We start from the raw sequence: 12,451 nt of genomic DNA on the forward strand, positions 1-12,451 counted from the left end.
CTTTAAGTGTCATGCAAGGTCTGAAATACACCCAAAATTCAAGAGAAGAACTGCCACGTATGAGTTTTTATTTTTATTTATTTGTTTTTTTTATAGCATAACATAGTTAAACATCACACCAGTATAGTGCTATTTTCCAGAATATCAGCACAATAGCATGTGGTATATATATTATACAACTGCTCAATGAACATTTATTTGTTTTCAGTTATTTAGGCAGCATTGTACATTTGGACTGTTTTTGCTCTATTTTGCTGATGAATCATGTGTGTCAGTGATCTATTCATAAAGCGAGCTTTGCTTCATTCATGAATAAATCAGTAATTTGAATAAATGAAAGTTTTTTTTTAAAGACATATTACCCCCATAGCAGTTTTAGTTTCATATAAGAGAATAATTTCGTTTTCATAACATATATGCAAATGTAAATTGATTTTGATAAATGCTAATTAATTATATTAATATTGATTTTGTTGATTTAATTTGATGGCAACAGCCTTATAGTATAGTGTTAATTTTAGATTTTCTTTACAGCTTTTCGCTATTTTTACATAAATAATCATTAAAATTATGCCTTAAACTTAGCTACATGCATTAATAAATGATTTGTCATCTATTGTGTTTTACTTACAATATACGAGCTCGCGATCACCACATACTGCTTTTTTTAATTAATGTTTGAGTCACATACATCAATTACAGCGCAAAATAACTGAAAAAAACTGTCCATATATCTGTAAACGACTTCAATTGGCAATGTTTAATCAGAAAGCATTGCTATTCGGATGTTAAGTGATGACGTAAGAAGCGCTGTTTCCGGGTCCAAGCCTCAACTCACTTCACTTGAGAATACGACCTCAGCAGCCGTTTATGAGCACTGTTTATTCATATTAATCATTTAAGCTAAAGGCTTTTAAACTTACGGTTTACACTACAGTCTCCCTGCTCACAGCGTCCCAAACACAAATATTTTTTTAAATATTTTTTTTTAATATTTTCATTGTCTGGCTATCTGGGACTTCGGTATGGAGTTAAAGGTTAAGATTATAACTTTTTCGCTAATATTCTATCACATTGTGAGTTTATATTAGCACCTTTTGTTGTTTTCTGATGGTAACTGATAGAGCGTTTGGACAGGAAGCGCTGCTACGTGACGTCAGACTTAACAAGCGAATTCTAAACAAACGGAATATTACCCTCGCTAGGAGATTACGCATCTATGCAGAGGCCACGCCCACCGCGGAAAACGTACCAATCAGCAACGGCCCTCTGCGAGCAGCATTGGAACGTCACTCGTTTTGTGACGTCACAGTAATATTCCAGTATAAATAGGCTCGCTCAATTTCATTTGTCTGATAAACCACTTGCGGTTCGTTGCTAGTTGCATTGTTTGCACTTAATCAACGATAGTCGTTTTATTGCTAGTTCAATTCTAGTATTTTTCTCACCTTGCATTTCTTCCAGCCAACGTTAGTTACTATTTCAAAATGCTACTTACGTTGCTAGGATTATTTGCTTTAATTTCAAAGAGAGAGAAAAAAAGTCAACAACACCCACTTAGGTCAAGAAGACAATGCCGACCAGAGTGATGTACCACCAGTGAAGAGTTTTGATGATTGATGGTAAAGTTATGATTATGCAGCAACTCCCTTTCTGTACTGGAGTCTGCATGCATAGGACTCTACACTTATTTGGATGTTTAAAGGTTTTGTGGAGGACACAGGACACAGCTTAGCTGAAGTTCAGTTTTATAAAGTCTGTAACTTAATACAACACAGCATAAGAAATTATACTACACATACACAATTCATAAACATAAAACTCAACACAGGACAAGTTACTTTCAAGTTTTCAATTCTTTCACGTTCATATTTTAATTTACACAAAAACTGAAATTAGATATTGATAAAACAATATTACTGTAATTACATTAAGTGATGTTTTAATTCATTGTAATGACATGACACCTAATTTAACGTCTGAATATCATGATCTAGTCACACACATATTTAAGTTCCATGCTAAGGTTGCCATGGTAGCTTTGGACGACCTTATTAATATTCATGCACGTAACTAATTCAGGAGCTGTAATTGATTGTTTGTTTGATTGTTTTTAAAAAAATGTTCTTATTTAAAAATACAATGTTCATGAACATTCCAGAAAAAAAGTATATATTATGTTGCGTGTTCATGAGCATTGTGCTTTTAAATAAGAGAAATGTCCATAATGAATACCTTACCAGTAACTGAAAAAATAGAAAGCCATGCCCAGTGGCGCCTCCAAGGGGGCCTCCAAGGGGGGCACAGCCACCCCTAAAATGACACTGGTCAACCAAATAGCCCAAAATTTAATTTGAAATTCAGTGTTTCCATCACTCGATTCTGATGCGATAATTCAAAATGTGCATAAAAGCAGGGTTTTCTATTTTCTCCATAAAGAGAATAGTAAAACTGAAGTTTTGAAGCCCATAACCTGATATGCTCCCAGAAATAAATAATAGTAGCAACAAAAAAATATTGTCTGCTGGATTTAGTTAGACAAGGAACATGTATTGTGCTACCCTAATATTTTAACTGACCCCTTTCTGCCACCCCATCAAAAAACATCCTGGAGGCGCAACTGGCCATGATTATAGTTGAAGTAATATCCGTTAATATAGTTATACAATATTTCCTAAATGTTCTTATAATGATTCATATCTTCTGGTCCATATTCTCCCCTTTAGGTCGAGAAGTTGATGACACTGGTACAGTCTGTGCTTCATCCGACTCTGCTGTTCACTTTTCTCCAGCTTCTTTCAGAGCCACGTCCAACTGTACTGACGATATCATCCAAACTACAGTCTGTGTCGCGTCCAACTGTACTGACGATATCCTCCAAGCTACAGTCTGTGCCGCATCCAACTGTACTGAAGATATCCTCCAAACTACAGTCTGTGCCGCGTCCAACTGTACTGACGATATCCTCCAAGCTACAGTCTGTGCCGCATCCAACTGTACTGAAGATATCCTCCAAACTACAGTCTGTGTCGCGTCCAACTGTACTGACGATATCCTCCAAGCTACAGTCTGTGCCGAGTCCAACTGTACTGACGATATCCTCCAAGCTACAGTCTGCGCCAAGTCCAACTGTACTGACGATATCCTCCAAGCTACAGTCTGCGCCGCGTCCAACTGTACTGACGATATCCTCCAAACTACAGTCTGTGCCGAGTCCAACTGTACTGACGATATCCTCCAAACTACAGTCTGTGCCGAGTCCAACTGTACTGACGATATCCTCCAAACTGCAGTCTGTGCCGAGTCCAACTGTACTGACGATATCCTCCAAACTACAGTCTGTGCCGAGTCCAACTGTACTGACGATATCCTCCAAACTACAGTCTGTGCCGAGTCCAACTGTACTGACGATATCCTCCAAACTACAGTCTGTGCGCGTCCAACTGTACTGACGATATCCTCCAAACTACAGTCTGTGCCGCGTCCAACTGTACTGACGATATCCTCCAAACTACAGTCTGTGCGGCGTCCAACTGTACTGACGATATCCTCCAAACTACAGTCTGTGCCGAGTCCAACTGTACTGACGATATCCTCCAAACTACAGTCTGTGCGGCGTCCAACTGTACTGACGATATCCTCCAAACTACAGTCTGTGCCGAGTCCAACTGTACTGACGATATCCTCCAAACTACAGTCTGTGCGGCGTCCAACTGTACTGACGATATCCTCCAAACTACAGTCTGTGCCGAGTCCAACTGTACTGACGATATCCTCCAAACTACAGTCTGTGCGGCGTCCAACTGTACTGACGATATCCTCCAAACTGCAGTCTGTGCCGAGTCCAACTGTACTGACGATATCCTCCAAACTGCAGTCTGTGCCGAGTACAACTGTACTGACGATATCCTCCAAACTACAGTCTGTTCTTCCAGATTAAGAGATGGCGTCCATTTCAATGCATGCCAATTAAGAGATGGCTTCATTTTCATGCCACGCCTAAAATAAGTTATGATGTCTCATTTTTAACTGCCATACCCAAATTTTGTGATGACATCTTGCTTTCCACTTCTACGTCCAATTTAAGTAGTGAGGCCTTTCCATCTTTTTTCCCAGTGATGTCCAAATTTAGTGATGATGTCCCTCCAGTTCTAGGTTATGTCACGTCTGACTGCAGAGATGAAGCTCTCCAAGCTTCAGTCTGTTCTGTAGCTGACTTGAGTGTCGGTGTCCCTCAGTCTCCACTCCACAAAACATTCGACTGTAGAGACAATGTCCCCCAAGCTACAACCTGTGCAACACCTGACTGTAGTGTTTATGCTCCCCAAACTCCGTCAAGCCAGTTACAGGATGATGAGACAACAATTATTGGTTAGTTTGCTACCACAATATAATCCAACTCACACACACACAAGGTTTATGCTTAATATGCATTTTGTTTTAGAGTAGTTAACATGGAAATGCAATTAATTTAAAGCTATTTAAATTGTATCATTTATGTATGACAAGTACGGGTAACTAATAGTTTTTAGTGTGACAAATTATTTTTTAAAGGCACAAATATTCAATGTATTAACTCAATTATTCTTTCTCAATTCTAGTTTTTAAGTAGACGAAGTAAATGCTGTCTCTGTGACATTTTATGATGACATCTCTTATTTATTTTTTAACAGACATCAATTCACACCGTTATGAAATCGGCTGTCAGTTGGGTAAAGGAGGCTTTGGAATCGTGTACGCAGCAACTCGTTTGAATGATGGCCTACAGGTATCAATTTGTATTACTTACATTATTTTTCTAGCTAATCATGTTTGTCCTATTGTACTTGTCTCTTTCTCTCTCTAATGTATGAAATGATGTTAACTCTGCTGACATGATGAATTATAAATCTCACACAAATCACTTTTTTGTTTTGTTGATCAGGTGGCAATAAAATTGGCATCCAACAAGATCACAAAGTTCATCAGCATTGTAAGTAGGCTGTGCTCTCTGTTTCTCCTCTCAGTCACTGTTTTCATTTTCAGTCATCTAATATTAACATTAATCACAGCCTTTAAGTGGTTTTTCAGCAGTCAGTCTGTCATTGTCAACAGTTTCTCCTGGAATTGTTTAAGTCCTATATCTTTCTTACCGTCATAACAACTGTGTTTCTTCTAGGATGGTTATTCTGGACGTCTTCCTCTGGAGGTTGCTTTGCAAATTCTTGCAAATAAAGGCCCCAGGGTGGAGGAAATCGTTCAGCTTCTGGACTGGCGGCTGGATCCTGACTGTTACTTTATGGTCCTAGAGCGGCCCGTGCCCTGTCAGTCCTTGTTTCAGTATTTAAAGTGCTACAAGGGCATCATGGACGAGGACTTTGCTCGAGTTATAATGAACCAGGCAATATTTGCGGCTCGGATGTGCTGCCTTCGTGGAGTGTTGCACCGGGACATAAAGCTGGAAAACCTTCTGATCAACCCGGACACACTCGAAGTCAAATTGATTGACTTTGGCTGTGGTGCAATCCTCACCGACGGGGGTTACACGTCCTTTACTGGTATGTATGATGATCCCTCAAAGCTGTGAAGTGGGTGTCTAATGGGATCCTCTGCTGTGAATCAGATGATTATGAATATCTAGTTAAAATGCTGTTTTAATGGAAACCAAATGTAATTTCCAGGCACAAGAGAGTACTGCCCTCCTGAGTATCACATGACCGGCCAGTACCACGGGGAACCAGCGACAGTGTGGTCACTCGGGATCCTCTTGTTTGTGATTCTTTTCCGTAAATATCCAAAGAGACGACACCTGCACAAGATTAACGATAAAAACTGGACTAAAGCTGGCCTGTCGAAAGGTTAGATCTCTTCTCCAGCACAAACCAATATGGTCGTTGAGATAATTTAACTGTCCATCAAAGAGATCACGTGTGAAGTTCAAAGTGATATTCAGACATATCTTTCTTTTTTCTGCACAGAATGCTGCGATTTAATTCGCCGGTGTCTACAGATCGACCCAAAGCAGCGGATTGAACTGGGGAAACTCAGTCTCCACGACTGGCTTATGGTAAATACATTCTGATGATTTGAAGATTTGCCTTGGTTTAATTATAAGACTATGGACATAGCTTTTTTACTCTTTCTTTTTATACAGTTTTCTTTTCCTATTTGCTGTAACTGTTATATAGTCGATCTATTTGACCTGATTTGACCTGCTCTTTAACTTTCTTTGTTGTGAATTTGGTTTCTGTCCTGTTTGAGTATTTTGAGACTAAACCTGATTTCTGTTGTTTCAGACTGCAGACAAGGAGAATAACAACGACACAATAATGGGTCAGTTTGGTACCATAAACACACACACACAGACACACACACACACACACACACACACACACAGTCTTCACATGTTTTACACTGACTTTAGTATGCACTTTTCTAATAATAGCAATTCAACAAGATTTCATTTACATTTATATAAATGTGTGTAAGGTGAAAGTATGTATTTCACACAGAAAAAACACACACATATATTTCTTTATTTTATGACTACTATAGTTTCCTTAAATAGTCCTGTAGTGTGCCAGTATTTTTTAAGCACAGATTTTTAATGTCAAGTGTCAAATTGAATATGAATTATAAAAATAATGATTTTCTTTCTACATCATATCTTTTAACAGACATCAATTCATGCCGTTATGAAATCGTCTGTCAGCTGGGTGATGGAGGCTTCGGAACCGTTTATGCAGCGACTCGTTTGGACGACGGCCTACAGGTATCAGTTTTCATTACTATCTCGAATAGAATAACTTGATGATTATTTTTGTCCTGTGTTATAGTCATCTGATGCATCTAATGCAAGCGCTCTGAATTCATATTTAATTTACTGTTTAAAGCTCTTAAATTGTCAGAGCTTGTTAAGTCATGCTCTACATATTTGTATTTAGGTTCATGAAAATGTCTGTTCAGGGCTAATGTTTGGAATAAATGAATGAGTTGTAACTCTTACAAACATCGTTGTTTTTTTGTTGATCAGGTGGCGATAAAAGTCGTCTCCAGCAGGAACAGAAAGTTCATCAGTATTGTAAGTAGGCAGTGCTCTCTCTGTTTCTCCTCTCAGTCATCCGATCACAGACTGTAGATGATTTTTCAGTCTGTCATTGTCTAGAGTTTGTCCTTTATCCATCTAACCGTCATAACAACTGTCTTTCTTCTAGGACGGTTGTTCCAAGCCTCTTCCTCTGGAGGTTGCTTTGCAAATCCTTGCAGACGGAGACCCCAGGGTCGAGGAAATCATCCAGCTTCTGGACTGGCGGGTGGAGTCTGACCACTACATTTTGGTGCTAGAGCGTCCCGTTCCCTTTGAGGAACTGAACTGGTTTCTCCTGCAGCAAATGGGTACCATTCAAGAGGACATGGCACGAGTTATAATGCGCCAGGCAACATTCGCAGCTCAAACATGCTGCAGACGTGGAGTGTTTCATCAGGACATAAAGCTGGAAAAGCTTCTGATCAACCCGGACACACTCAAAGTCAAGTTAACTGACTTTGGGTGTGGTGACTTCCTCAGCTGTGTGGGTTACACGTCCTTTGTTGGTATGTATGATGATCCCTCAAAGGTTACAGTGGGTCTCAAACTGAGGGCCGTTCACACAGGATCCTGAGTGAATCAAGCTCATGGAATGGGATCCACTGTTGTGAATCACATTAATTCTTGCATAGTGATGGTTATACAGTTAAAATGCTGTGTTAATTGTAAACAAATCTCTTTCCTCCAGGCACAAGAGAGTACTGCCCTCCTGAGTATCACATGACCGGCCAGTACCACGGGGAACCAGCGACAGTGTGGTCACTCGGGATCCTCTTGTTTCTTATGCTGTGTGGGGATTTTCCAAATACACCAGACCTGCACATGATCGACGGTCACAACTGGACCAAAGATGGCTTGTCAGAAGAATGCAGCGATTTTATTTGCTGCTGTCTGCAAATCAATCCAAAAGAGCGGATTGAACTGGAGAAACTTAGTCTCCACGACTGGTTTATGGTAAGTACATTTTTTGATTTGTTTTGATTTATTTATCAGGTGTCATACAGTCAGATGATCAATTATAATGCTGAACGTCTTAATTCTTATTTCTGTTTAATGTATTTAAACAGTGAACCTGATTTTGGATTTTTCTGTTTTTTGTTTAGGATTGCTGAAATGAGGGGAGCAAAAGAAAATAGTGTAAGTAATGACAAGAAAGAAAGTCATGAAATTAAAGGAAATTTTATTGAACAACATAGGTTTTCAATATATATTATTTATTATATAATAATATATTAGAGATATAAAGCTATCAAAAATAACAAATATATAAAATATAAAAAGATGAATAAAATATAAATAAATATAAAAGATTCACTATGTTGTGTTGCATAATTACATTTATTACTTAAAGCTGCGGTAGGTAAATTTTGACGTTCTAGCGGTTAATAAACAGAACTGCTTGCGTGTTGCGGAAGGACATTGTAGCCGGAACTACTTCTCTCTGTTTATGTCAATGAAGAATCACAAAGGTACTGGGTTACTCCGCCGCGGTTCTCCCGAAGCAATCTAAAATAGTCCGAATATAAACACTTATTATAGGTGCACCCTAGTGATTCAGGACAAGCCAAAAACACGGTTTGGAAAATGGATTCATGGTGTAGTCGCTTATTATATAAATTTTTTACATTTTGAACACAAACAAAGTTACGGACCGCAGCTCTGATTGGTTGTTTCTTAACGGGAGCTGATGACTTTCTGCAAATGGCAATAGGAGCACTGGGAGGAGCCAGAGGAGCTTGATTTTTTCACAGATTATCTGTCTCATATTCTACTGTCAGGACATAATGACAGATAGTTTGATAGACAGTAACGTTTCAGACTGGACTGGTGTCTTACCTTAGACCCACCCAGAGTGAGCTATCATCAGTCGGCCGTTGCTTCACCGCTGGAGCAAATGTAGACAAGACTTTCACCTAAGTGATTGAGGTGTTTTTTTGTTGGATGTAATAATGAACAAAGCCGTTGTCATTTACTCCCGACATCTGAGCCACTGAAGACGCAGTGGATTACCTTTTGTTTCTGAAGAGAATGCGCCCCTGATCTATGTTTGCGCAAATCATTCATGATCCAGCTTCACCTACAGAAGAAGTGAGTATAAGGTTTGATAAATCTTTGCAAATCACCTTTCCTAATAATGTGCTAATTAGCAAGTTTCACGATGAATGCAGCTAAAGTAAACAGTCTCTCTCAGAGTGGCTTGAAGAGAGGGGCGGAGTCAGCAGAGCTCATTAACATTTAAAGGAAAATGCTACAAAACTGTGTGCTCTAAAATGAGCTGTTTTTGACAGGGGGGAAAGGGTGTTTTTACACTACCATTGAAAAATTTTGACCAAACTATGTTACAGACTTTTCATTAAGAACTTAAAGAATCATATCAACTGGTAGAAAGTTGGTATCCTATGGCTCCTTTAAACAACCAGCAGTAATGTCCAGGGATGTAAACAACTCAATATTTTGAACAACTAGTAGTTAATGCTGTATTTAAATGCGTTTCAGAGATATGTCTCACTTCTGTATGCATGTGCAGTTGCAAGAAATCAAGAGACATAAGCTTTTACTAAAAAACAGCAAACTAGGTGCAAGCCCATAATAAACCTAAACAAATGCAAAAATCAGAATCGCACCTGCCTACTTTATGAACTTCAGAAACTGGTTCGCTTTATGAACCAAGCCTAAAAAACAGGCCAAAGGACATTTATAATAGGTGGACATGGCAACACCTCAAGAACGCACTTTGTGAGTATAAACATAAACGAAACATAAACAAAACGCGTCGTCTCAGTCAGTCATCATTTTGCTAAAATGTTCAGGTTTGGACCAACATGAGGGTGAGTACATTTTTATAGTTTTTGTCTTGTGAACTAACATTTTATACTTCATTGAGGTCACTTTCTTTACTCTGATGGAAAAACAGCCTGGTCCACTGAGCTGGATCCTGCTGGTCTGAAGGTTTTAGAGGAGATTTTGCTCTTTTCCTGCTATTCAACCAGCTCAATCAGCTTAAACCAGCAAACCAAGTCTGGATAGATTTTCCCTCAGGTTTATTGAACAAGCAGCTCTTTTGATATATTTTGTGATATGCATACAGTACAGGATGTAATGAAATGTCTCTTTCTGTCTTTTTGTAATTTAAGAATTCTGTCATTTATCGCCAGGATCAACTGGAAGTTCCTTGTGAAGAACAGAGGACACGTTGTGTACGAATGTGCAATTAGAAGAAAATTTGAATATGAAAGCTCAGAATATGGTAAGTGCAGATTTACTGGAGTGAAATTTATTATATGATACATAGTATCTTATCATTATTGATTTTTGTTTTTCATGAACAAACCTTAGTGTATTATGTATGTTATGCATTATGTTATCAGTCAGTATCACAGTAGATTATGTCTTAAGTGAACATAAACAGTAAAGAAAGAAATCTGATGTGTAGCGATGCATTGGATCTGTGCGTTAGGTCTTAAAGTGACAGCAGCTTATACTGTATTGTTTTTAAAGCTTTAATATGTAGAATACAAACTATATAAAAAGTGACAGCCACTTTCAATTTTTAAATCTGTCCCACATACTAAATAGGGACTGTGTGTTATTGACAGACGATAAGGTGTTAGACAGTGAGGACAGCATTCACAATAAAGGTTGAATGCTTAGAAGTGAAAGTTTTCAAGCAGACCAAAAAATAAACTGCAGTTGAAAGTATGGTAGCAATATATTCAAAGAGGGAAAGTGATAAATAAAATGATCTCTTCATGGGTTATCATTTAGAAATCTAAACTCTTGAAAACATAACACATGCACCTAAGGATATAGATTTAAAAAACGACACACATGAAAGTGCATAAGTAGCTGAAACAGTGTTACAGAACTACAGATGCAATTTAAAATGCTTTTTAGATGCACGACAGTGTACTTCACTTGTAATTAATGTGAATAGCACTGAGATGCAGACTTTTATTCTTTATATGAAAAGAGAATGGATACACACATGTAGTTTAGCTTTCAAACAGTGTCTTGAAAGCACTGCCTATCTCTTGGATCATGTCAGAGGTGATGGTAGATCTGCTGTGTTTGTCGAAGGCCTGGCGATTACATTGCCTCGTCAGAGATGTAGCACCAAATGCAGCCACCAGCGAGGGATTCATGCTGGAAATATACATTTACAATTAAATTAAGTAATGTTAGATCATCTTTTTAAAACATGTCTCTAGACTTTTTTATTTATTTTACCATAACTGCATCATGGTTTTAAAAGAAAAAATACTCTGATTGTCTTTCTTCCTTTCGTATTAAACTATGCATACATACATTATGTTGTTTTGTTTATAAATGTTTAAGCAACTTAATTATATTTGATTTAAAAAAATACAATTTTAAACATTATGCACTTTTTTCCTTAGTCATGATATCGTTTTGAAGAAACGTGCATTAGTAATATTCTGCTCGATGTGCCCTCCTGTGGCCTCAGGCGAGAAGCCAATTCTTTTCCTGTATGGGGAGGCTGCAGACCTGGAGCCCGTAGATATAGGCCCCAAGCAGTTTTACGCCCCAAGCAGTTTTACACCCCAAGCCGTTTTACGCATCTGTTGTTCCTCATGCGTCCAGTAGGGGGAGAAGGAATAACGGCGAATAACACTATATGGGGAGGCTGCAGAGCAAGACCTATGACCTACTGTTAAAATGTATTATTCATATTTATTTTATAAACTGTTTTTATATACAGGAGACTGACTGATATAGGATGTTGTGAATTAATAGTAAGCTATATTTAGCTTAATAGAAAACTTTCTATTCTGGGGCTATAGAAAGTGTATTGACTCAGTGGTATCTCAGTGTGGTATGGGAACAGCTCCAGTCAAGACTGCAAAGCCCTGCAGAGAGTTGTGCGCTTAGCTGAGCGCATTTCAGGGTCTGCTCTCCCCTCTCTGCAGGACATCTACCTCAAACGCTGCAGAAGTAGAGCTGCCAAAAATCATCAAAGACTCCACCCACCCCAGTAATCATATTTTCACTTAGCAGCCATCTGGTAAGCGCTTCCGTAGCCTGATGGCAAAAACTGAGAGACTCAGGGAGGAGTTTCTTCCCCCAGGCCATCAGGCCATCAGGCTCTTAAACTCTAAACCAGCTTCTTAACATCCTTCATGCCTCCACTTAATGTTCACTTTATCTTTTTACTATATTCACTACCTCACATAGACACACTGACAGTGTCACCCTGTTTGCACATTTGCTTCTTGTACATTCCTGGGTATCTTAATATTTAAGACTACAGTAAAATGCATATATGCACATTGTACATCCCTGTACATCTTAATATTTAAGACTAAGTTTACACTCATGCACATTATTTTGCGTTCTATATTTAATTCTACATATACATTTTTATAT

General features: G+C 38.4%; 1 protein-coding gene across 2 annotated transcripts; it reads left to right on the top strand.

Annotated features, from left to right (window-relative positions):
* The first annotated feature begins 4,026 nt into the window (after positions 1-4,026).
* LOC113038944 (sperm motility kinase-like) lies at positions 4,027-10,288 on the top strand. Of its 2 annotated transcripts, XM_026196758.1 has the most exons (13): positions 4,027-4,371; positions 4,674-4,768; positions 4,925-4,972; positions 5,159-5,537; positions 5,661-5,837; positions 5,958-6,046; positions 6,276-6,312; positions 6,657-6,751; positions 7,013-7,060; positions 7,194-7,572; positions 7,755-8,020; positions 8,170-8,203; positions 10,222-10,288. In XM_026196758.1, exons 1-12 carry the CDS (start codon positions 4,119-4,121, stop codon positions 8,176-8,178), a joined length of 1,875 nt encoding a protein of 624 aa, XP_026052543.1. In that variant the 5' UTR covers positions 4,027-4,118; the 3' UTR covers positions 8,179-8,203; positions 10,222-10,288. The 2 variants fall into 2 exon arrangements, with proteins under 2 accessions (XP_026052543.1, XP_026052542.1); XM_026196757.1 differs by lacking the exon at positions 10,222-10,288 and having other exon boundaries at positions 8,170-8,242.
* Positions 10,289-12,451: the final 2,163 nt, after the last annotated feature.

This window comes from Carassius auratus, chromosome 21 (genome assembly GCF_003368295.1).
Source record: "Carassius auratus strain Wakin chromosome 21, ASM336829v1, whole genome shotgun sequence".
NCBI classification, from domain to species: domain Eukaryota; kingdom Metazoa; phylum Chordata; class Actinopteri; order Cypriniformes; family Cyprinidae; genus Carassius; species Carassius auratus.

Excerpts from the sequence above, each read along its gene's own strand:
- LOC113038944 (XM_026196758.1), top strand. The coding sequence starts at position 4,119 with ATGTCCAAATTTAGTGATGATGTCCCTCCAGTTCTAGGTTATGTCACG. Across the intron at positions 5,538-5,660 it reads GGGTTACACGTCCTTTACTG|GCACAAGAGAGTACTGCCCT; the intron begins GTATGTATGATG and ends TGTAATTTCCAG. Across the intron at positions 5,838-5,957 it reads TAAAGCTGGCCTGTCGAAAG|AATGCTGCGATTTAATTCGC; the intron begins GTTAGATCTCTT and ends TTTTCTGCACAG.